The following is a 27,418-nucleotide window of genomic DNA, read 5'->3' as shown; positions in this document are numbered from 1 at the left end:
ACTTTATATCAAATCTGTTCCGATATTCTACAGTACATGAGAGCAGGGTGTTCATGATATGAACTTTTCAGAGGATGCCAGAAAGGAAAATGTGTTATCTGTTTTGTTTTTTTCTTGTTTTTATTAGTTCATTAAAATCTAGAAACGAATTTTTGTCTCATTTGCATAGCTCCTCCTACATCCAGGGTATAACAGTTGGATATCATTAGCTTTATATCACATATGTGATATTTAATATATCACCATACGTATGTTGATGTGAGAAATATACCCTTGTGAAGATCAAAAATTTGTCGGCCATGGGATAAAAAAATAAATACATAGGTGAACAATGCTACATAGATACAATTTACAAAGGTATTGGAAGTTAAGATAGAAAAATTGAAGCCTTTCAGTTTATTATAAAGTTACATGTACATGAACCTCTATCATTGCCGTATGCAACACAATTAACGAAAACAGCACAAATGTATTTTACATGAGAATAATATTAATTTGTATTTTAACACAGAACCCTGTGATACTGGAGACTGGCCGTGCTTTGGTTCTAACCTGTGTATCAATGGCACGTTATTCTGTGACGGACACAAGAACTGCCCTGTCGGCGATGATGAGGACGTCTGGCGGTGTCACCCCCCAAAACCAATGGATCCGTACCTCATGGGCGGGATCATGATCGCTATCTTAGTTGTTATTTTTGTGGGTTTACCATCGCTCACTCTGCTACAGAAGCTGGCTCAATAAAACTTGTCTTTTTTCCACTTTCTTTGTTTCTTTTTTTTTTTTTTTTGTTCAAGTTAAATAATGACAGCCTGATCTTTTTTTCAGTATTCAGATATTACCAGGTATATGTGACGCGCCGAGCAAAATCCTCCCTTAACGAAGAATTTTGACATTTTCAGTTTTTTTTATTGATTCTTGTAGAGTTTTTCTTTCTCTTTCATTTGATGTATAACATGACATATCGTCGCTGTAATATCAAAATGTCGTAAGTCGATTTTTGGCGCGAAATTTTTATTGCTATTTTGGAATCTGCAATATCGAATACATGTTCTGTCAAAACGTCATGTCTCTAGGCCAATTAGAAAGTGAGATACAGACGTGTGATAAAAGCGCGTATGTCCATTGGATGCTTTTTTTTTCTGACAAAAGGTCGTATGTCTCTGGCCACTGACAAAGATGTCACTGGCCGTCTGATATCAAGGTAAAAATTATAATTTTAGTTAAATCTTTTATAATTTTTACTAAAAAATGTGTTCAACATAAAAAACAAAGTATATTTATTTAATAAACAGAGAAATCAATAGAAAGATTGACGAAAAGTTAGATGTAAGGTTACTTCATGACAAACTGAATTTTTTTCGCAGTTTGTAACTGCAATCAATTTATGAGTATGTTAATACATATAATACATTTTAGACCATTCTAATATTAGATTCGTACGCTTACAATACATTGCAAGGGTTTGTTTCAATGCTTTTCTGGAGATACGACAATTTGTACAGAAAAAACATCCAGGACAGAAAGGAAAACACTAGACATACGACATTTTGAAAAAAGATGTTTTTTGTCTCTCCTGAAAAGTTATGATTTTTGACTTACGACAATTTGATATTACAGCGACGATATATGTTTTTGCATAAATATATAAAAGATCGCATGACAAAGACCACCGTATACAACGGGTAACGCGGGGGAGTCGCTAAAAAGTATGGGGGAGTCGTTTTCAACGTATGGGGGAGTAGATTTTCACCGCTTCGGAGTCAGAAGAGATGTGGGTCACGTCTTTTTTCGGTATTTATAAGATGTATTTAAAAAAACACATATCCCACGGAAGATGGCAATAGTTAAGCTTTATTTTGGTCATTTGTCCGGCTGTCATATACGTCTAGTTTTCTCAAACACTTCGAAACTATTTGACAGTTTTTATATTTACGTTGATCGGATGGTAAAAACATGCATGATTTGGACTATCTGCGGCTTGCGTAGGGATTCTCACAGTTAAAACAGCAAAAGAAATCGTTTATCTTTTAAATGTAACAACTTAAACTTGACTAGACTTTATAAAAATTCATAATTAAGACATTTTCTCCTCAGACAGTAACGGTTACGTAGGGGGGAGTCGTGTATGGGAAAGCACATCGAAGGGGGAGTCGCAAAATAAAGTCAAATGCATGTATACTTGGTGTTGTTTTAATCTCTTTTATACTGCCAATACCTTTTTATTTGCTCGAAGATATCTATAAATCTATGTTTGGTTATTTCCTTTATAATTTGAAGTTACGAAAAGAGATTTTTTTTTCTGTGGCTTTATCAGTTTAAGAGAAAAATCAGCATTATAGATTACATGAACAATTGGATTACATATTATCGGAGCTCATGTGCTTGGGGACAGGACCTTCCCCCTCAATATGTAATTTCCGTACATGTATATCACAAAAATTCAATCGACGAACTCAGGAACACTAACTTCCGACAATGAAAGTCTCTCCATAAAAGAAAAACAACCCGATTTTTAATTTGGAAAATTTCTTAATAATATCGAACATTTTTCAAAATTATTTTTTTTTATTATTATTGTTGCAGGATAGTAACTGTTATTTGCTAATGTGTAGCTAAAATTTGGTTGTCAAAGTATGTTACCTCCTTTCAACAACCTTTTTTTTCCTTGTCAAAATTCAAAATTTTTCAGGTGAGTTGTATGTAATTTTTGTTTGTTATACTTTTAAATTTTTTTATGTAAATTTATACTAAAAAGAATAACCTTTCTACTGTTTCCTTAAGTCAAATAAATAGCTGTTTGACCGTGGAGCGAGATGTTGGACCATTCGATGAGATATAGTACCGTTTATGTCAAAGTGTGAAACGAAAATTTCATCATGCATATGATTATATCATAATAAACAGTAAATTGTATAACAAAACATTTATCGAATTTGTTCTCTAGATGTGTTTCGTCGACCCCTCGAACAAAACTATTTGCCTTTGGCCTAACCAGTGTCCTGCAAACAGTTTGTTTCTTGGGTCCGACAAAATGCATGTTGCCCTCGATACCTTTCTATGAATGTATAATGCTGGTTGCTTCAGACTTATTCTGGTACAAAAATACACTTCTTCCTCAGAGAACAAAAGAAGTTCTCAAGCAGATTCAAAGGCAAAAATGTTCATGAAACTGCGAAAGGGGGAGGGGTAAAGGGGGTATCATATTCTAAGGAACTGTATATAGCTGGGGCAAGGAAAGGGAGGGTATCATAATAATGAAATGTATACAGAGAAGAAATATTTTCGTATTTTCTCTTTCCAAAGTTTGTGATTAATTATTTTTACATTGACAATTACTTTTTAGCAGAAACAAAAGAAAACAACAGCCAAATCTTCGCCAAACAAGTAATGTGCAATTTCTGACATGTCGAAGCAGTGAGCTCTATCAGTCAACGTGTTTGTATGGAGGAAATTCGAGTTTAAATCGACAACCTTGTTGAAATTAAAAATGTTATTTACTTGCACAATTTACTGTGTTGGTGTTAATTTATACATTTGCTTTATTGATTTAAATATATATTATGGAAGTTTAAACCTTTATTCGAAATTTAGATGTAATGTTCAAACGTTCCTTTGTGTTTTGAGTCTTGGGTAATTAGGAAAGATAACTCTTGAAAAAGGACTTTTTATACCAAATATTTTCTAAATTGGAATTTTCATTTCGTTAAAACATTCTTCATTCAATTTGTCACAAGCAATTCATTGAAATACATTCCTTGTCTCTTCAGAACTCATTTTAAAAATATTCTATGTGCAGATTAAAAAGATAATGACATTTATTGTTTTTTAGAAGAAAACTATTTTTTCTAATAAAATTAATATTATGTATTATGACGTATTTTCATTGTGTGTACTTGTCTAAAGAAGATGTCCATCATTTGACACTGAAAGTTCTGAAAGTCTGGAAATAACTTGAAATAAAACATTTCACCAAAATAAACAGAAAGTTAAAAAATTCTCTAAAAAGTATTTACGATATCAATATCTCCATTTGGATATTTGGCATCTACATGATAAGTGGTGCTGTCATGAAATCTAAAATAAACTGTGGATGTAATGAGCCACCTTAAATTTAACCCCCTTCCCTAAGAAAAAGGCAAGGGGCGCGTGCAGACGTTTCAAAGATCTGCCTTTTACGGATTAAAAAAATCGTTGATATCAAGAAATTTTAAAATTATAAATCGGGTTGTTCTTTTTTTTCAGGAGAGTAAGGGTTCCTGAGTTCGTGGATTGAATTTTAGTGATATACATGTACGAAAATTACATATTGAGTGGGAAGGTCCTGTCCCCAAGCACATGAGCTCCGATGATATGTAATCCAATTGTTCATGTAATCTATAATGCTGATTTTTCTCTAGAACTGATAAAGCCACAGAAAAAAATCTCTTTTCGTAACTTCAAATTATAAAGGAAATAACCAAACATAGATTTATAGATATCTATAAAAGAGATGAAAACAACACCAAGTATGCATTTGACTTTATTTTGCGACTCCCCCTTCGATGTGCTTTCCCATACACGACTCCCCCCTACGTAACCGTTACTGTCTGAGGAGAAAACGTCTTAATTATGAATTTTTATAAAGTCTAGTCAAGTTTAAGTTGTTGCATTTAAAAGATAAACGATTTCTTTTGCTGTTTTAACTGTGAGAAGCCCTACGCAAGCCGCAGATAGTCCAAATCATGCATGTTTTTACCATCCGATCAACGTAAATATGAAAACTGTCAAATAGTTTCGAAGTGTTTGAGAAAACTAGACGTATATGACAGCCGGTCAAATGACCAAAATAAAGCTTAACTATTGCCATCTTCCGTGGGATATTTGTTTTTTGTAAATACATCTTATAAATACCGAAAATAGACGTGACCCACATCTCTTCTGACTCCGAAGCGGTGAAAATCTACTCCCCCATACGTTGAAAACGACTCCCCCATACTTTTTAGCGACTCCCCCGCGTTACCCGTTGTATACGGTGAAGACGGAAGATTTACTTTGACGTACATGTACAGTGAACGCGTGCGTAACTGCATGGATTTTCATAACGTTTTAATTTCGTGAAGCGTCAATTCATAATTAGCTTACACACGGTTAGCGTGTTTCACTGTAATGCTCCAGTGTTTGTAACTGATAATACAGTTCTGTTCGACAATCTAATATCCATGCACATTTATATCAAATGGTTTCCTAATGTATACACAATTAATGTTAAAAAAAAAAAGTAAATCTTTTATTTATGTTATTCATACATTTTCCCAATTTTGATTACAAATCTTTTCCTTGGTAGTTAAAGGACTTGGAAAAAGAATTGTTCAGAGTTATTTCATGAGAATGTGAGATACTTTTCTCAATGATATAGGAGATTTCTTTATTCTCAGTAGCTAAGTTTAGACTGGGGGTTTGCAGTTTTCATTATATTTTCACACGTGGAAAGATAAAGCTACACAATTTTTAGCTCTACTGGTCAGAGACCAGAAGAGCTTATGCGATAGTAATGCGTCCGGCGTCCGTCCGTCTGTCTGTCTGTCTGTCTGTCTGTCCGTCTGTCTGTCCGTCTGTCTGTAAACAATTTTTCAAAACGCTACTCCTCCTACAATTTTAGTCTGATTTCAATATAACTTGGCACACAAGTAGACTACACTAAGATACATAGAATAGTGCATGGGTTTTTAATTTTGATGAACGGTGTTGCCATGGTTACTAAAAATAGAATTTTTTGTGAAATTCCTTTAAAACGCTACTCCTTCCACAGTTTTGGTCTGATTTCAATATAACTTGGCACACAAGTAGACTACACTAAGATACATAGAATAGTGCATCTGTTTTTGATTTCGATGAACGGTGTTGCCATGGTTACTAAAAATAGAATTTTCTGTGAAATTCCTTTAAAACGCTACTTCTTCCACAGTTTTGGTCTGATTTCAATATAACTTGGCACACAAGTAGACTACACTAAGATACATAAAATAGTGCATCGGTTTTTGATTTCGATGAACGGTGTTGCCATGGTTACTAAAAATAGAATTTTCTGTGAAATTCCTTTAAAACGCTACTCCTTCTACAGTTTTGGTCTGATTTCAATATAACTTGGCACACAAGTAGGCTACACTAAGATACATAGAATAGTGCATCGGTTTTTAATTTCGATGAACGGTGTTGCCATGGTTACTATAAATAGAATTTTCTGTGAAATTCCTTAAAAACGCTACTCCTTCTACAGTTCTAGTTTGATTTCAATATAACTTGGCACACAAGTAGACTACACTAAGATACATAGAATAGTGCATCGGTTTTTAATTTCGATGAAGGATGTTGCCATGGTTACTAAAAATAGAATTTTCTGTGAAATTCCTTAAAAACGCTACTTCTTCTACAGTTTTGGTCTGATTTCAATATAACTTGGCACACAAGTAGACTATACTAAGATACATAGAATAGTGCATCGGTTTCTAATTTCGATGAAGGATGTTGCCATGGTTACTAAAAATAGAATTTTCTGTGAAATTCTTTAAAAACGCTATTCCTTCTACAGTTTTGGTCTGATTTCAGTATAACTTGGCACACAAGTAGACTACCCTAAGATACATAGAATAGTGCATCGGTTTCTAATTTCGATGAACGGTGTTGCCATGGTTACTAAAAATAGAATTTTCTGTGAAATTCCTTTAAAACGCTACTCCTTCTACAGTTCTAGTTTGATTTCAAAATAAGTTGGCACACAAGTAGACTACACAAAGATACATAAAATAGTGCAATGGTTTTTGATAAGTACATACCAGTAGAGCTACAGTCTCGACAGAGACTTCTGGTTTTTAAACCAAATTGTTTATTCCTCAAGTAATAATGTTAAACGTTAAAATATCGAACGAAATAAAGAAAGTGCATTTATTTCAGACAATCAAAAACGGATTCAATGGATTGTAAAATTTTTAAAAAAAATCACATTCCTGGATGTGTTACGTTTTGAAAAAAATATATACAGATTCTGAAAGGAGAAAAAAAAAAGGCACTAGACTTGGTATCTCAAAAAGATAAATATTTTAACATTAAATCGTAATATTAGTATACATTTCATATAAATATATCATGTAAGGAGTAAAAAAGATTCTAATTACCAGAGGGCAGGACTTTTTATTAAGACGAAGTACATGTAGTATAGAAGTATAACTATGCAAATTTTTACTTTAAAAAAGTCAAAGGGAGCGACAAAGTAACTTGTTACCCTGAGGCATGTTGAATTACAAAAGCAAGCACTGTATATACTAGTACCAGGGGAACTTAAACTTTATAAAGTACAAAATGTAAAATAATTACAGAAATCTGAAGTTGGATTACTCAATTTACATATCACAAATTAAAAAAATGAATACAAAAAAAAAGAAAAAAAAAAGTTCAATACGTTGTTCATAAGAGAAACTTAAACTAAAGTCAGATTCGCAAACTTACGAAACAGTTTATATTCGCCGATACATGAGGCGGCGGCGCCTCATCATCCTGCAGCACAGCCAGATGACAAGGGCAGGAATCATGAAGACACCGAAGAAAACTCCGAAGACGATGCCAACAATCGCGGCAGTTGTGAGGTGCAGCGCGTTACAGAGTGCATCGAACTCATCGCTGCCGTCCCCGCAGTTGTTATGGGTGTTGCAGATGAGACCGATGGCGATACAGCGACCATTCTCACAGGAAAACTCGTCGGAATAGCAGGGCGCTGTAATGTTAAAAGACGTAACTAAACCATTCATACAGAAGAGGGTAAGGGTATGCTTACACTTTCATTTATTTTTCTCTTTTGTCTGCAGCATAAGAAGTAAATTTTCAAAATCTTCCTCTTATTTTCATGCGAATTTTTCATGTCGTTTCATACTAATAACTAATTAATGAATCAGAAATTCATATAACCGTGATGTCGTTACCTATAACCGTGTATTCGTTATATGAATCATGTAATTAGTAAACGATACATGGATAACAGGAAAACACAATGTGGGTAATTTTTTAATATTCGTTTTGAAAGTACATAATTACGTTTGTTGCAATACAAGCAAGATTCTTTGGCAAACATTGCATATTAGTACCTTTGTGAAATGGAGTAGCAAATGCCTTAAATTGGATTTTCTTCTGCCTTGAGTTTGATTTCAATTCTATTCCCATCTCATGGTGAGCGGTACTATCGGTGGAAAAAATGCTTTGATCCAAATACCGCCCGCATAAAGGCTCCTTGTCTAGAAACAGAAAAAAAGAACTAAATATTTTATTTTAAAAAAAAGATTATTTAGGAAAAAAGGCTAAAGAACAAAAAGATAAGTACATGTAACAACTATCGATTGAAAAATAGTGCAGTGGAGTTACAGTCTTGTATTAAAAAAGGGGAAAAAATATATACCCATAATTAGATAAAAAAAAAACTTACTCAATTTTTTAGCTCCGTCATAAATGTCGATGCTATTATCTAAGCATCTCCCTGCGGTTTTTCGTGACAGTCTTATGGAATCAATGGATAGGACTACCCCTGACTGGACTATTTCTGTATGATCAGTCCTTTTGGTAATGATCGGCCTGATATCCATTCTACAGTCAGTGATGCCTGTAGTTATAGACCCAGGACCAAGCTCCACGATGGTTTCATCAGAGATTTTCACGATTTTTCCACATTCGTGTGTGATATAGACTGAAATTATATATATTTTTTAAATCCATCTTTAATAAATATATGTGGGTTTTTTTTTCAAACTTTGGTGTGAAAACTTACTAAAACATTAAGGATTTAAAAAAAAAAAATCATGCACATTTCTTCCATTTTGCATACATATACATGTAGAATTTATGTAATAAAATGCTAGAATATATTCAGAGAAAATATATCATTTCGTTCAATTTTAATACATCAATAGAAACATTTTAAAGATTTTGATAACTTTTTTTCAGGCTCGTATACGCAGGGTGAAAAATGAGGGAACGGACGACTTCCTCCTCCTAATTTTATGCTTACCCCCATCCTCACCTCCACTATTTGATTTTCGAGTGTGGTGACTATACTTTATTTTTTTTTTTACACCCATCTCAACTTCAAAACCGTTGCTACGAGTCTGTTTCCCCTATTAATCCAATTAGTAAACTAAAAGACTATATGAATACACTTGCAAAGAGAAAATACACGTATTTCTTACGTACTTCTTAATTATTTAACTTTGACTAGAACTCTGATAAGCATTATTTCATTATGTACATATTCACGGAAATTCATTCAATTAATTCCGTATTTCTAATACTTAGGTTGTTTTGTACATACACAGGATACTTGTATTCACGACTGACGTGCATCCAGTATCTATTTGTAGTCGAATTATTTCCGTGAATATTGCGAGTCTGTGTGTAATGATAAATTTTTCAGCTTTGTATGCCCTCTTTTCTTGCAATCGTCACATCAAGTGTTCGGAAACCACAGGTATCAAAATATAGTCGCTAATGAAAAGAAATTCCATATATCAAATGGTATTTTCGTGCCTCTAAGACTGAAGTAAATATTTACAAATATGGTCCGTTCAAGTATCCATACTTTAATTCTAACCTGTTTATGAAAACAAAGAACTGCGAACGATAGTATTGTTCTCCCGCCTACCTCCAAGTCAATTTTCAAAAGTTAACATATTCGATGAATTTTTAATATTTTTTATAGATAATTATATGGATTTTTAAAAAACATTACGTATTTGGGAAAACAAACAGAAATCATTCTAAAATTTTGGTAAAATTTTTCACAATTGAAATCAACGGAAAACGGAAAATATTTTTAAAACATCTCCCCCCCCCCCCCCCCCCCGTGTCACAGTCACAAAAATTCCTTTTTACAGGTTATATGGAATGTTATTTCACAAATTCATACTAAAGCTTTTTGTGTGATACGGGGGGGGGGACATGTTTATTGACAAAATACGATAAAAATACTTATTTTCCAACAATTTCAAAGCGATATACAACTGAAACATTATATTTTATTGAAATATTTATGTTTTGTTTATTTGCCTAAAACATAAGAAAAGATATAAGGAACATTTAATCATATCCAAGACTTTTTCAAAATACGGTGATGCTTGAAACTCCGATTTCAATGGAAAATATCGTCTACCCCCCTTTTCTTAAGAGCTGGAATTATGGATAATTTACTGTTTAGCGCTGGTATTAAGACGATTTTTCAATAACCATTGAACTGTTCTTTGTATTAAACAAAGATTTTATGGCCAAATTGCTAATCATATTGAATTAAATGATTCCAAAAATGTAGGCGGGAATCGAGAGATAGCGTGCGTGTTTCTTTTTTGCATTTCCGATAGTTTATTGAACTTTTTCACACCAATGTATAGGACATTTCAGCGGATATCACATTTCTGAAAACTGTTCTGATTAATATTTTTAAATTTACAATCCTTTCACTTTCAAATCATTTGATTGATAACTGAAAGAAGTTTTTAAAATTTTTATTCTTTTATTTGAATTTCCTTTTAAGGTATACGATCGTTTTTTTCCCATGATATTATAAAAAATAAGTAATATATGTAATTACTTCCATTAAAAATTTAATTCGAAGAAGTATAAAACTTTCTCACCTGTTGGATGCTCCCCACAAACACCACATATCAGTAAAACAGTTGAAACCAAGGCAAAATTTGGAACAGATTTAATTAAAAATTCCGCCATTGTAACTCGTGAAATTGTAGCAAGGGTTCCTAGTCGTGCTTTTACTTATAAACAAAATTTTAATAACAGGATCGCGTGCATATGACATTAAATAGAGGATACATATGGAAAAATGGTGCGCAATTTATTCATGAGATTCCTATCACGTGATTTATTTCTCATTAATATTTATAAGATACCTTATCAACTTGAAGTATTCTATTTCTGTATATCTTTATGTTAAAACATGCAAGACTGTATCGTTTTGTATTTTGTTCAACCTCCGTCATAGTTACATACTAGTTAGAATTTATTGTGATTAACAGCTGACGACTCAGAATACTGTTTTACTATATTATTTAGGTCACTATAATGTAAGAAATTGCCGTTTTCAAATTAAAATGGCGGTAGTAACTCCTCATGGAATGGTAAATCATGTGTATCTTATAAAAATAGACTCTCTTCTGTACCTTTAAATCGGCGGAAGGACTCTGTCAACATGCAATAAACACTTACATTTCATCGTCAAACATGATAAAACTTTAAAACCAATTCTGTACTCCTTCCTTCATTAAAACAATACACTCTCGCTTCGAATTTCAGAACTTGTATATCCTGTAAAAGAAAATAAAAAAAAGAGACAAAGTTGCACATCATTAGTATTTTTTAATGCTATAGTCCTTGGTATATTCTAGATATTTAAAATACTAGTATTCTGTGACTATCTTGGGGATACTTGTTCCTTTTAGACACCTGGTCTAACCTCTGGGATTTTCTTGGTCATTGTTTATGATATTAAAATTCACAGATTGTTAATCCTTTTTACGTTTTAAGATATCCCTTAGATTCAAGAGCTTTACCGTATTTTATGCTTCTAAAAAAAGTTGTTCACGTTTATTTTGTGGACAAACTGTGTTTTCTATTCTTTTATGTGATAGTGTTTGTGAATGCATGCTTAGAATCTTATCTTCAGTGTGTACATGTGACACACAAATATTAAAAATGCCCATTTCTACTTAAGCTTAAACATATAAAACGAAAGTATAAAAAATATGCGTATTGCACTTTAATAATATATTGAAGCATCGCTCACAAAGATTTTGAAAAATATGATTTTGTAAAGAATTGAACACAACATATCTGAAAATTAAAGCGGGCGACTTCCGTGGATACTTTTTTATATACGGAATTAACCCATGAATGATTCATTTTGAGTTTTTTTTTAACTTTCAAATGTACCTACTTATTGACGTCATCTTTTCAGAATGATCCTCTTTCGTGCCCTATATATAATTTAATTTTTATAATTTATTACATTGATACGCTTACCCCTTGTTTAAGTCCATTTCATAATTCACTCTTTGAAAACATGTAATTTTAAGGGTACAACAAAGCATTAACTCTACCTTCTTCTTTCTTCAAAGAATGGATGCAAACCATTCCAGTGGTGTAGCCTAAGAGAGAAATTGTCAAAATGGGAAACATTGACTCAGAGGACATATTAGAGCAACACTGGTTCGAGCGAAAATCCACAATTTCAAAAACCTTATCTAGTTAATTAAGATCATTTAAGAAAAACAAAATTTTAAGGCCAAACATGAAAAAAAATATTCTTATATTCTTTTTTTCGATTGTTAGTGTTTAAACAGATCAACTTCATCACGTTTGATTTTAGAGAAAAATGTTATTTATATATTCACAGAAGTCCTCGTCTGCGTTCATGTTTCGTGTTTGTCAAGATAAAAAGTCACACAGTAACTTTATCATATACGTACATATAATTTTTCTGTTATAACACAAAAGCTACTAAGTTTCAAATCCACAAAAATGAGCTCAATGGGTTTTCGTACTTGATAGATACTCCCTTAAACTGCAGGTTACCAAAAACTGGAATGTTTGAATATTAGGTATATAATTCCTTAAATACATGCGGAATACAAACAATGAAAGAAGACCTGCTATCATTATATGCAGCATCCCTTTTTCAATAATTCTAGAAATTTTTGGTTGACATCACAGTGGACTGCATCATCTAAATAATATTCCATGAAAGTCGGTTAACCATTAAAAATGCATTAGCAAGGTAATAAACACCTACTGCAAAATAATGAATTACTTTTATGAAGAAATATAGGGCAACCAACCTTTTTAATCGCTCATCACTCTAGCAAATCGTTATAAACGTGAAAAATCGAGCTATAACTTTTTTAATGTCCTACATTATTAGAATTTAAATGACGTCACAGCATATTTAACTTCCCTATATATACTGCGACAATCGCTCCTAGCGAAAGAAAATCTGCTCAGAAGGATCACATCGTGTTTGAACCAAGTGGACTGAAAAAAAAACCCAGGGTTGAATTAATAAAAATCTACGGTTTGCGAAAGTTCAACAAAGTATCACTGATTATGTTTGATTGATATTAAGACACATAACAACTTTAAAAGGCATCATTGTGGGGGTAGTTAACAATGTTTTAAAGAAAATTTAACAGTAAAAAAGCATTATTATCAATGGTCACCCTATGTTTCAAAAATGAGTGAAAACGACAGCGTGTAAGAATATCAAAATAATTATTTTAAAAAATCAAAAATTGTACCTATCCTCGTTTGTCTGAAAATCAAACAGATAATGAAACGTGGAATCATTTCTTTAAACCATTAAAACTAATGTAGAATAAGATGCACTTGACAACACAGCAAAGGACTGAGAAGAGCAAAGAATTGCAAGAGCACAAAAACAGTTGTATATGCTATTTTCATAAATATTAGTGGTTATCTTGATCAAATCTTATCATGAAATGTAGTTCTTTTTCTAGCGGAGTCTAGAAAGCAAAATTTTCGCAAAAAATGAAAAGGTTTTTGAGATGAAGGAACCAGAATCAGAAATCCACTACATTTTATTTCTTCATGACAGCGTACAAAGCACTACACCCACAGGCCATGAAGAGTAAAGAAGTTTTGTTGAAAAAAAAGAAAGTTAACGTTTTGTCACACCAACAATATTCGCCAGGTCTTTCAACCTTTGAATTGTTTCATTTTCCAAACTTGAAAAAAAACAAGTACAGGAAATCATAGGATGTGCCATTTAAATGAACTAATTTAAATGAACTAAGGATCGAAAAATGAGTTGATGGCAGATTATTGTGCAATTATTGTGTCACCCCTTCCACATTTTTAATTAATGAGTAATGGTTTTAAGTTATCGGCTACACAGAGGTCACAGGAAGGTAAAAAAAAGTCATTTTCCGATTTTTCTCATTTTTATGCAAATTTTCATTGATTTTACATCAAATTTTGTTTCAGAAAACATAAAACACAATTAAGTTTGCCTATCTATCAAATTTATATATTACATGCACTAGAATTAGATGCATCTTATGAATAAAAATCTAAGATAGGCAAGTGTTTTGTGTTTTTCGATGTGAAAAGTATTTAAAATTTGACAAAATTCCAGAAGAATTAGGAAAATACCCTACATTTGCTCCTCTATGTACACTTTAGATCAAAATTCGTGCTGGTTTTAAGCAAGCATCATTTAAAGCTCTTAAGTACAAAAAAATCACAATTTAAAATGTGTTTTGATTTTTGCATCAAATATTAAGGGCCAGTATCGGCAGTTAGGTATCATTGTCCTTTTAAACAAATCAAATGAAAAAGAACGAATATTGCAACTTCGGACACGCCATACAAATTAAACTACATGTATATAGAGTACTTAATATATATTTGTAAACATCAGAGGCGTAGTCACCAACTTAAAAGTGGGGGGGGGGGGGGCTCAACTCCAGAAATTCTTTGACAAGCAAGAGAGAAATTGAAAGTTCCCCAAACTCGAAAATTCTATTTCGTGGAGGGGGGGGGAGGGGGTAGTGGCCAACTTTTTCAAAGGCAAGTTACTTTCAATTCCAATTTTTTCCCACAATTCTTCGATATAACTATACTTTCCTATAGTAAAGGTAATGTTAGGGAAAAATAGCTGTGATTTTGTTCTTCAATAAAAAGTGGGGGGCACAGACATACTCTTCCCCCCCCCCCGATCTGAAAGTGGGGGGGGTTAGTGCCCCCGCTCTGCCCCCCCCCCCCCGTGACTACGCCTATGAACATATATACACATGTATATATATTAAAAAGGCTAGAAACTTAGAGAGATTACTGTGGGTGCACAACGATATACGGTAGATGTTACATTGACGGATATCACTGGGTCATCCTTTTATCGTGCTATATATAGAAGGCTCAGACCTAGAACCCAGTAAAACTGTCAGATTAAGCTGTAAGTACTAGTTTTTTCTCTTATATTTTGTATCACTTTTTATCAGGCTGTGAAAATTCATTAAACAGTGTCTGTTACGTTGAAAAGGAATTATCCCTCTTTCAGTAATAAAAACATTACTGTACATAAAAGGCAATTATTGATCTTATTCCAGTGTTTGCTTTGAGTAAGAAATGAAGTGCTGGTATATTTTCACATCCTCTATGATTATATCAATAGTTTATGAAGTTTATCATTGTGTTTATGTATGCTTAAAATTGCAATATCAAAGCCTAAAAAATTGAAAAAGAGTATTTAATGAAATGTTGCTACGATATAGATTTCTTACGGAAGCTCATTTGTGTTAAAAATGAAAGCTTGATTAGATCGTCCATCATTTTTTATAGACTAAGTCTACAGCAACTATATTTTGAAATAAGAAGAGATAAATAAAACAAAAGAATATATGATTTTGTATATGCTTTTTCTAGTTTGCTGAAATGGTGTATATTCGGTCAGCAAACGTACATATACAAACAATGATATACACCATACAACATATCAATGGGAGAAAGCAGTTTGTAAAACTTGCGTTGTTTTCTATGTAATGATAGATTCGGTGAAAAAAGGATGTATTTTCATTATTTGATTTTTTTCCTTAGTAGATCCTTATTTTTATTTATCCTACCTGATACTTTCAGTTTGTATATAGGACATGGTTGGCGTGACAGTAATCGGCGCTGGCGTAGTTGGCCTCTCTACCGCCATCAACATACAGCGTCTCCTTCCATCTTATCACGTGACTATTGTAGCAGAACACATAATAGAAGGAACGACTAGTTTTGGAGCTGGCGCTATTTTTAGACCGACGTCAGAATATATGCCAGGAGTTAGCATAGAAAGAGTCAAGTATTCGAAGACATAATATAATTTTAATTTTGGACAAAGTTAATGCTGAATTTTGATTCAAAAATTTTCTTCGTTTTGTTAATTTTTCTGTGCTGTATTATGCTATATAGAAAATGGACACAAGACGGATGGAACCACTTTTCCTCTCTAGCTATGTCAGAAGAAGCTGGTACAGCGGGTATTGCCATAACACCTTCATTCATGTTAAGTCAAACAGAAATAACGGTAATTATCCAACTGCTTTAATTAATATAAACTATGTTTATCTAATGTAGAGGTATCTGTTTAATTTTGTTTAGGTCACGATATTGTCAAACAGAGAGTTTTCCCTTATCTCTATCCCATCATTTGAAAAAAAAGCTAGTGAAAGTGACTAAGAAGACTAGTCAAATTACTGTCAATAAAATCACTACCTCAAAAGTAGTTTTACTAGGTATTTGATAGATTTACTAGAATACATTATTGAATCTTGTATTTATAAGTATAACTTTCACTGGGTATCTAAGTATCAATACGACCCCAGAATAATTATTACTAATCTTTAAATTCTAATTCAATGAAAAAAATTCTTGAATCATCAATTTACTTTTTTGCATGAGATTCAATATATATATATATATATATATATATATATATATATATATATATATATATATATATATATATATATATATATATATATATATATATATATATATATATATATATTATTTAGAATTTCAAGGTAACATAATTATATAAACCTCAATCTGGTATCCAAAATTCAAGACTTTGGTTTTCTGGTCACTTGTAAAAATGTCTAAATCTTCCGTTCCCGAGAGCATTAACTTTATATCCACAAGAAAATTGAATTTGATTTTTAACGGATAACTTATAGGAAAATTGAACTTTTTTATTACAATTTTTGAAAATAACAATATTATTAGATAATCATTTCTTATGGGAGTTAAGACAACACTTTGATATCTTTTATTGAATCATTGATGTAGGATCCTCTTTATAAAGATGTTATAAAGATGTTGTGTTCACGTTTCACGATTTAAAAGACGAAGAAATGAGAAAACTGGGGTTCAACAAACACTTTAAGTAAGTAGAATAGAAATGCATTTGAAAGAAGAACTGAATTTAATGTAAAAGCAAATAATAAGTTCGACCTTATAAACTCGGAGCGAGCGCTCTTTTCATTCCGGAATAATTTTCGCAAAACCTTGTGAAAAGAATTAGAAGAAACAAAATGTGTTTTTGAAACATTGATGCCTCCATATGACAGTTTATGGCGAAAGTTAAAGTTTCTGAAATGCTAGTCAAACTCAAAGGTGAAGATGAAGAAAAAAAAATCAAAATCGTTGCTACCAAATGAAAGGACTTGCTTCAGTAAATAAACATGAATGCTCAAGTACAAACCATCCAAACGTTAGGACCAATATTTAAGTTTTTTTTAAATATGGGTCAAACTCCAAGGTCAATGTCAAATGATCAAACTATAGGAACCGTGTCGATGACCTTATCATTATGATAAGAAATACAAATATAAAATACGAAAGCAATAGCACCAACTGTTCAAAAATATGGTCAAGGTCAAAGTTTTTAAGGAGTAGCGAAAACTCCAATGTCAAGGCCAAAAAGTCAAAATTGTTTGTATCTAAAGTAAGGTAATGTCACAAGAAATACACCTGTGAAATATGAAGTCCATAGTCCTTACTGTTCAAAGTTATGGCCAGGTTTTTTTAAGTGGGCCAAACTCATTTAAAAGTCAAAAGTTAAAGAAAGGCTTTGTTACAAAAAAATACGCATGTGAAACATTAAAGCCATACCTCCTAACAATCAGAGGTGTGGCCAAGATTAAAGTTTTGCTTGAAATAAGTGTTGCATTGTTTAGAAAACTAGTTATGTCGACTTTACAAAATAAGCTATGCTGAATAAAACTTTTTAAAAGACAGAAATATTCAACGATAGACTAAGGCTTGATGATATAAAGAGAAAGTTGATATAGTGTTTATAATCAAAGGCACAAAGGGAGAGGGCTAAAATAGGTTTTGCCTGCCGCCCAATCCCATTCACTTATGTGAATAAAATTTTGTATAAATAAAAGGCACATGCTCAAGAGGGTGAAAATACATGTATTCAAAATTAATATACATGGTATAAATAAAAAACTTTTTTTTATCCCAAATGACAAGCAAATATATTAAAAGAAAAATTAGATTAAAGCTGTACAAAACGCTTGAAAAAAATCATTCTTGTATAAACAGAAAAAATCAGTTTGTACATATATAGAAATCTTTAGTTCCAGTTCAAAAGTACACCGAAAACAACTCTATACACATTGTTTACAAAAGCAATATACATACAACTCAAAGTATTTACTGTAGATTCCTTATTTTTCGTGAGTACTTATTATCGCGAAAGGTCTCGAGCGTTATATCGCGAGAGTAATTTTACGCAAATGGACCCTTGATCGAGAGATTTTACATGGATTTCAGAATCAAAAAAGCGAAAAAAAAATTCGCGAGTTGTGCTTCTCGCGAAATTACGCATTAATTGATTCCACGCGAATATTTAGGAATCTACAGTCTTCTTTGTAGGTTTGTGTATCTTGTAACCACAGTTGTTATAACAACACAATTATACCTTGCTTGGCTTCTCAAAAGGTAAGGCTATTAAATTATAAAATAAATCAGTATTACAGATCTTGTCCTATAATTTCTATGCAGTTTACTATGATTGTTAAAATTTATATTGAGTTTCATGCTAAAAACAGAAATCGGATCTGCTTCTAAATAAAATGAGGCATTGATGAATGACGAAATAAATATACCTTTTTCTAAGTTTTTGTAATGTTTTATATACAACGTCTGCATATTTCTGCAGCAATAAGTAAGAGAATATACTGCACAAAGTTTTTGAAATAATTAAAAGACACAACAAATCAATTTTAATTTCTTATCATTATAATTAGCCTTAGTGTCCACGACCAAATTAAAAAAAACATACCGTTTTTATTTAAAAAAAAAAAAGCATATGGTTTTTTAAATATATGGAGTGTATAATTTACAACTTTTTATAAGACTGTTTTGAGCATTCTTATGCTCAAGACTGGGATAAAAACTACTTTTACAGGTTTCTTCAAAATGGCGGGAAAATTGAACAAAGACGAGTTAAAAACATAGATGAGGTAATAGGTGCAATTTAACACTAATTGTCTCCTCTTATACGTAATCTGAAAAATGTACATAAATTGTAAATATTTGGATACTTATAAATATGTCTAAACCACAGATGTTCGCGTACCTATCAATTTTGCCGAAATTTTCGGTAAATGAAAAAGATGCGTAATACCTATAATAATAACACAAGGAGTGCAACCGTTGTCCGCTTCGCCATGACGTGACGTCACGGGCGGTCCATATATCCAAAAGGAGCAAAAAAATCAATCATACACAATAAACTAGATATAACGATATTACGTTTAGATACGAGTACAAGTACTTGTACCTCCCCCTTTTAAATTTTCTTGAATGTCTACTACTTGTCTCTGGTTTCTTTTTGCATATGACCTCAATCATCTAGATTAGCATTTCAGACAGTTTTGTTCCTTTTGGGGTAAATGGACGCGCCCGTGACGTCACGGACAACGGATATTTGAGCGAAGTTGTGGAGAAATGTCACAGCTGCTGTTGTAAAACATGCGTTTGAAATCATATGCATTAAGAGCCATAAAGAATAGTCCCTTCCAAAAAGATTGGTTTGTGTTTTATAATTTTCGATTGAAGATTAAAATTTGCGACAGCCTTGATATTAAGCGAGGGGTTCCCAGATGACCTTAAATGCGTTGCACTCCTTGTGTTATTATTATATGTATTACGTTTTTTTAATGTAATGAAAATTTCGGTATAATTGATAGGTACGCGAACTCCTGTGGTCTAAACATTAGAAACATTAGTGATGTTTTAGTAATATGCATGACAATTGATGGAATGTTAATTTTGCATTCATAGTAATGACAAAACTGAAAACTAAGAGATCTTAAGGTCTGTTACTTGTAAAAACTTTAGGTGGGTGAAGAGGAACTTAGTGCAAGTTGACGTTGAGTGCGCAACCTAATATACTGAAAGGATTAAGAAACGTATATTAAACTTTTGAGTTAAATTAAAACAATTATTTCAAATATGTTTTTCAGCATTTTTATCATACTTTTTAATTCATCTTTAATCAACAAGTTACCAAAATTTTGTGCGATTTTGAGTGATAGTTCCTGAGATACTGATATCAATATGCTGACACCCCCCAAAAATAAAACTAAAAATTCTCATAATCTCCCTTTCGCATTAGTAACAAACTTGATTTTCCTGTGCATTGAGTTCACCAGAGCATTTATTTTTTCATAGCATTATTAGTCAACCCTTCCGACGGTAGTCTTAATATCTGAGATTAGCTGTATTATTCCAAAGTCAACAAATCCCCCCGCTCAATCGAATCCCGCGAATTTTCGATTTAGGATAGAATATACAGAACCCAGCAGGTTTGATACTTGTGAATGTTTGTAAAAAAGTATTGACAAATATTAGCTGCATTTTTCCAGTGTAATCATGCTAAAAACATTACGCAAACGACGCGTACGTGTGCGTTTGAGAGTAAAATTGACGTAAGCTGGCCAAGCTCGCGGCCCAAATTAGAGCGGAGAGTTTCTGTCAGTTTAGGGTGAAAAAAGTGAGTATGTTTGTCTGCTGTATAAATATCAGTTTCGGTGATAATGTCTTGACAATAACCGAGGTGGCGTGATGAAAGGCCTATCTTGTTGTGATGCTGGTACGCGCCAACGTCACCGTCATGGTTGGTTAGAAACATTTTAAGTTCACTCTCTGACAACCAAAAACACTTTTATTTGGTTGAAAAGTTGAAAACAATCTGTACATCAGCATGTTTTTGCCTTTTTATTCACTTATGCAATATTGAATTCAATTACTAAACCCACAGTAGATTCCGCCAGCCATACCACGATTGCAAGAAATTTATACTGACTGCAAATATGCAAAAACGATGTCTATTATTCTAATGCATAGTATGGTACTACAAAATTTTATTACAAAATTATCATCATTAACATTCACGTGTTTTTGACTATTTATCATTTCCCCTACGTGATGTCATACATTTCATGGTTGAGTAGTTTTGACAAGTGATTTTAGTGCAAAGTAACCAAAATAAACAACTGACCAATTTTCATAATTTTCGGTCACATAGACAGAAAATTTTCCCATATCATGTTCTTGTGCGTTTCTTTTTCCTTTCAGTATATATATATGTAGGACTCCAAAGTGCGACGGGACTCCAAAGTCCGTTGGTCACGCCAAAGTCCGATGGTCTACGCCAGACCCCGATGGTTTGACACGCCAAACCCCGATGGTGCTGAAAACAATTTACGTTTATGACGTCATAATACTAATGCGGCAAACTACAATGCCGCACCATGCCAAAATTTTAAATAAGCATTAATAATTATCATTATTCAAAAACTAACCCTTATCTCTCGGATAGGTACTTTCCTAACCCTTATCGCTCAAAAAGTGTGTAGGCCTAACAACTACATAGATACCTAGATATCTTGGGTGGGTGCGATACTAACCCTAATCACTCGACTAGTGAGCGAGGACTAACTCTAAATCTAAAACTAAACGGACTAACCCTAATCAGTTGAGTGGTGTGCGAGGACTTATCCTAATATCTCTGAAACATGTAAGCAATACACAAAATAAATAAAAGCGTATGCAAGGATAAATTCGGAAATTATGGCATTTGAATGCAGGAAAACAGCGTCAAGGATTGACGTCGAATTATTGTGAGGTCATAAACGTCGATTGTTTCTCCACACCATCGGACTTTGGCGTGTCACACTCCCTGTTAACCGTGACCACAATAATCATAAATTATCATCAAAAGCAAACTAAGAAACAAAATTGCTATAGTTGGCAAAACAACCTTAATAACCTAAACAAGAATTGCATTCAAAAACATAAAAAAAAAATTGCTGGTCACCAATCAGTAAAGTTCTTTCTGATTTTTTCTGCAGTCAGCTGAAATTGAGAATGAATGGGTGGGACTGAGGCCGATTCGATCCCCTCTTAGACTTGAAAAAGAAGTTATACAATCAGATCGTGGGAAGATAACTGTAAGTATTAGTCAACCTGTATCATTTTAATATTGTATTATAAATATATGTACTGTATCCTTTGTGTTTCAAAATGTCATATTTTAAATCAATTGGATGGCATATATACGTATTTCTTTCTGAGCCTTTTTCATGAAATTGCATACACCAGATCTATTTGAAAATTCTTATTTATTAGTTTATCATGTTTCTATATGTTATAAAAATGTATTGTTAAAACTCTATAATTTAAGTAATTTTTCACACTTGAAAAACTATAGTAGAAGTGAACAAATTTTCAGTTTCTGAGTCGGAATATGTTGTGAAATATAATGTATGCTTGTTTTATGAAGTTATTTTATTATTCAACTTATTATATAATTCAGCTTTATATTCGAAAGGTCGTTCATAATTATGGGCATTGTTCAGACGGTATTGGTTTGAGTTGGGGCACCAGTATGGAAGCAGCAGACCTTGTATTGAGCTGTATTAAGTCTCAATCCAAGTTGTGATATTCAACATGTGCCTAGTTTAACATTCAAGCCATTTATTGATATAAAATGTGCCTTTTCTCTCTTTTGTCTTTTTTTAATTAAAGCTAGAGGTACTATGAGCCCTAAGCTCACTAAATGATACCTCCACCTCCCATATGATCTTCATAGCAAAATACATATTTTGATCTGAGAAACTCGAAAAAAGTTTCAGATCAAAAAGTAAAATAGGACGTGTTTGAAATGGCATTATGTAACAAAGAATCTTTGAAAGTATCATTAAGTTTTATTCATTGGAATAGGAGGAGTTGCGGATAAGAGGGTTTAATGATAAAAAAAAATTCTCCTTACTTTGGGAGACAATTCTTTCACGAAAGACCGGTATTGTAAAATTGCAAAACTTTTCCTAGCGCGGTTTTTAAATGTGTACTATAAACAGATAAAGGATCACTTCATTATAAATAGGGATTTGACCTATAGGATCGGGCTTGGTTTTTTCTCTACAAAATATTTGTCGATTTCTGTTCTTATTAATGGCATTAGGCTGAATACATATAACAATTTGTTTTTCCTAAATCTTTTTTCAGCGTGTAGAGGTATGAGGAACCCTTTCATTGATTTCCTGAGTTTGTTGTCTCAAAATGTAATAATTGATATTTGTCTTAACTTCTCAATGTGCATAATGGTAATGTTTACTGCCTCTGAAATTCTATTCTTTATGTCTTGGCAATTTTATCCGTGAATGTAGTAAAACATTCCATTAATGTATGCAAATTATATAGGCCTAAATCAAATCCGATCCGCGAGAAGGACATTTACTGATATGTATGTAGCCAAAATCAGTGTTATTAAATTCTAAGGAATATATACAATTGACATTCATCACAGCTCAATGCTGCCAAGAGTACATGTATTGAGTAACACAGAGTGAGTTATTCTTGTCCTCGGAGAAAGTGTGCTTATGCTATGTTCCCACTATCACGATTGGCGCCACGATTAAAAGCGGGGACTCGAACGTGGACAAATCGTAGTGACCGTATCAAACCGAAACAAATCTTGAATTCACTCGTGGCTATCGTGTTGATCGTGAAATTGTTTTTGACTGTCAAAAAATTTTCTACGATTAACACGATTGAATTTTAATCGTTATCATCGCATAAAATCGCATTACATCGTAACTAGCCTCAGTTGCATCGTAAATAAACGCATCTAATCTGGCTTTCATATCGTGATCATCGGGATCAATCTCGAACAGAACAAACATCCCGCTGAGTGGCGATTCGGTGCGATTCTCACGTTCTGTCACTATCTGTGACGCTTTGCGTGGTCCTACTGCTCACGTGCTGACACGGTATTTTCCCGCTCAGAGACGATTTGATACGGACGTATGAGAGTAAACGCCATTAGACACGAGTGTTAACGCTTTGTTGCGGACAATCACGCTATATTACGAGTACTTAAGCTTGCAAAAATAACGGGAAAATTGAACGCGTTTCTTTCCCGATCAAAAAAAATGTCTAAGTTTTGGAAAAATATTTTAAAGATGCCACCTAAAACAGGTACAAAAAAGAAAGAGGGGGAAATCTTTTCTTCTTCTGAACCTGAACCCGTTCGATCAGAGGCAACATCGGTGAAAAAAAGATAAGAAAACAGTTATACTGCTGCCTTTGCTCTACTTTGACAGCAATAATCAATGACCATAGTTACACTGCAAACACCACGTTTATGAAGTTGTCATCAACCTCCATTTCTGCCATTATTATTGATTTTATGTTTATGTTTTGTTTACTTTTTAATAGATAAAATATAATGGACTCAGTATGGCCAGATTTTTTTATATGTCTGTCGGGGTACAATCGTAGCTCAAAGCGTGTTCTATCTTGGTACTGATCGTGAAAGACATTGCAATGAACGTGTTATTTTATCGTACATTAGCGCAAGAGTGTGCGATGAACGTATTATATCGTAAGAGTACGTATTAAAACGTAGGAGATCCTTTCTAATCGAGAATTCGGATCGTGATATTCGAGACAGATCGAGGTCTTTTTTTGACTAAATCTTGATAATCCTATTGGAACGTAATTCATCTTACCTGAACGGTAGTCAGATCGTCAGAGATCGCACTGCATGAAATTTATCCATCGTGGCCATAGCGCATAAAAGCGTAACGAAACGTATGAAAACGCACCTATACTCATCTCTTCGTACCTTGGCATAAAATTCAATAAAAACTTTGAGATCAACTACGATTGATCTATCGTGACGTGCGTAACTGACCGCACGACAGTGGGAACGTAGCATTATAGTGAGGTTTGTTCCGCCTGACTTGCAACTGTACATTGGATTTTTGCGATTTGATATCTCTTTAGTGTTTCTTATATCAAGAATCGGCATGCATAAAGGATATATATTTGAAGGAAAATATACAAGGCTATAAAAATATTAAAAATAGTCTTTGAAAAGGCGAACATTTAAAACTTTAAAAGTGTGATACCAGGTGGATTCGAACCCCCGACTTTAAAATATTACATTGCACGGTGTAAAAGTCAGCGCATATATCAACTGAGCTAGTCTGACTATTACATTTATAGGGATAAATTTGAAGCAGATTATCAAAATCAGGTTTCCTTGGGTTTTTTGTATTTTTTTATGTGAATTTCGACCCTAGGGCAGTGGTGCCCCTAAAAAAAATCCTATCTTAATTTAATCCTCAATACCAAACCTATCAAATAATTACACTTTTATTTAGGGGCAGGCCTGCCCTGAAGGACTTCTACGCCAAAATTCATGCAAAAATCAACTCTTTATCGTACAAAATGGTGTTTAGAACAACTTTGGAGGTTTATTTTAAAGTTTTAAATAATAAATTTTAGGTATGTACAAAGTATTACAAATCTGAAAAAAATTAGATATATATACCGTAGAAACCAAAAAATAAAGATTAATTTTTCAATAGCTCTCCTATAGGTCAATTCTTTTGTCAAAGCGAATACATCCTTTCATTCCCGATTTTAAAAAAATACTCAGATAAGCAATCTTACTTTAAAATATCCTATCTTGGTGTTAAATTACTGCTATTGACTAGACTTGGAAACTTCCTTTCATATGATATATATTAAATGTACTTTTTATTTTAAGAAAATTAAACGAAAGGTTTCATAAGATAAACAACTTTTTAAAGGAAAAAAGATAAAAAGACTTCATAAGCTGTAATAATGTATGACTATCCGTGCGTGAAAAAATAAAAAAAACTTCCTCATGACGAAAAATTCCGAAAAAAGCTAGTGTTAATGCATTCTTTTATGTAACGAAGATCAGAAATGTTAAATAATAAGAGGTTTCGTTTGAATAAGATGAAATCTGTAAAGACATATTAATTATTAATTATTGCTCAATTTCTGGTATCATTGCCAAAGGCTTCATGTTCTACTTTGAGTGGAGCAGAAATTTCAAATACAAAACACTAAGTGTATAATAATTCAACTCAATGTTCATACGTACGTCTTTACATTAAATATATTTATGTCTTGATTTGAGTAATCCGCCGTGTTATATTTCAAATTTTGATCGTCAGAACATAGCATACAGCTCAACGCACGTTTTAAACTCACATGGATTTTTCGCATAAATTAAGGTCACATTGTTATGATGCAAAATTGTGTAACGTAACAACAAAGTATATTTTAGAAATGATTTATGACTTAATTTTGATCATATTTCATTACTTTAAATATGACTTACACGTAATAATTTGTAGGATTTTTATATGTTCTTCAATGATTTAATAAATTATGAGAGTTTCCAAACAGTTTTTTCATGGTTTCTTGTAAAATGCATCCATCTTTGTATCCGTTCATGTTAAAGCATACTTTTGCCTTGCCATAATAGAAAAACAATGCAATTCATGTAAATTCTGTATTTTCTAAAAAAGTTACATAAATATAACACTAAGGCGCAAGCTGATGTAAGTATTTCTCATCCGTTCGACTGTTTTCCATGTAAAAAAGATGGTATTTTTCAGGTTAAATTCCTGAAATCTCGAAAGTTACCTTCCAACGCAAAATTTAAAATTTTCATACCATAAATGTAAAATAAATTTCTTTTCAATAATTACAATTTACTATGTTGAAAGATAAACAACACTTTATTATCTTATCCTTTTACATGATTTCTATGCAGTTTTGTCATTTTTCGACAAAACCAAGGCAAGCATGGAAAATGTGCAAAGTACCTAGAAAAGTACTCATCTGTAAGAAGTCAATAAGTAGATTTCAACCAAATAGTCTCAAAAAAGTTCAATTAATACATTTGTAAATACCTATGATAGAATCATGCACATTTCACATCATACAATTTATTAACAAATGATACTTTAAACTTAAGATAATGAGTGATTGTAGAGAATATACACCTTTAACATGAAATATTTAATAATATAACGGTTGTGTCTTGTACTGAAACTCAATAATTTTAATTTTTTTTTTTTTGCAAGAAAAATGTGACTTTAATTTGTGCGAAAAACCATATGAGTTTAAAAAGTGTTGAGCTTTATAGTTTTATGTTTGTGTTCTTTAGAGATTAATAAGAGTCAGGTTAAGTTTAAAATTTATTTTCGAAAACAGCGTAAAATATCACAGAAAATCTAGTTCAAATATATAAAACGAAAGTATAGATATCACATGATTGTAATACACAAAAGTTCATGGTATGTTCTCCAGTTTCACATTTGCATTTTTTTTTCTTCAATTTTTGATATTCATCGATATTTTTATTATAGAATTATTATTTGTAGATATCCCAGTTATATAAATATCGAGTCTAATAAGTCTAATATATCGATTCTAATGAGAGCAGGTATCATGACAGCCAGTTTATGGTATGTATTGCAAAATCCAAAGT

At 32.5% G+C, this 27,418-nt stretch overlaps 1 protein-coding gene and 1 pseudogene across 1 annotated transcript; one reads left to right on the top strand and one right to left on the bottom strand.

The window, feature by feature from the left end:
* Positions 1–7,116: 7,116 nt before the first annotated feature.
* LOC134245238 (uncharacterized) lies at positions 7,117–10,826 on the bottom strand. The gene is made up of 4 exons (XM_062727513.1): positions 10,647–10,826; positions 8,453–8,710; positions 8,118–8,264; positions 7,117–7,750 (listed from the first exon to the last, which is right to left on the bottom strand). Exons 1-4 carry the CDS (start codon positions 10,735–10,737, stop codon positions 7,494–7,496), a joined length of 753 nt encoding a protein of 250 aa, XP_062583497.1. The 5' UTR covers positions 10,738–10,826; the 3' UTR covers positions 7,117–7,493.
* A 4,056-nt stretch (positions 10,827–14,882) lies between these two features.
* On the top strand, positions 14,883–19,073 carry LOC134245242 (D-aspartate oxidase-like; annotated as a pseudogene).
* Positions 19,074–27,418: the final 8,345 nt, after the last annotated feature.

This window comes from Saccostrea cucullata, unplaced genomic scaffold (assembly GCF_032062105.1).
Source record: "Saccostrea cucullata isolate Sc308-1 unplaced genomic scaffold, CSIRO_AGI_Scuc_v1 ctg274, whole genome shotgun sequence".
NCBI lineage: Eukaryota > Metazoa > Mollusca > Bivalvia > Ostreida > Ostreidae > Saccostrea > Saccostrea cuccullata.
The sequence above is the reverse complement of the archived record's forward strand: the minus strand, read 5'-3'. Positions and strand labels throughout refer to the sequence as shown.

Bases quoted from the DNA above. Each gene is read 5' to 3' on its own strand.
- LOC134245238 (XM_062727513.1), bottom strand. From the start codon at position 10,737: ATGGCGGAATTTTTAATTAAATCTGTTCCAAATTTTGCCTTGGTTTCA. The intron at 8,265-8,452 runs GTAAGTTTTTTT...TTCTGTTTCTAG, and splicing joins TGACGGAGCTAAAAAATTGA to ACAAGGAGCCTTTATGCGGG. The intron at 7,751-8,117 runs GTACTAATATGC...TTAACATTACAG, and splicing joins TGCTACTCCATTTCACAAAG to CGCCCTGCTATTCCGACGAG.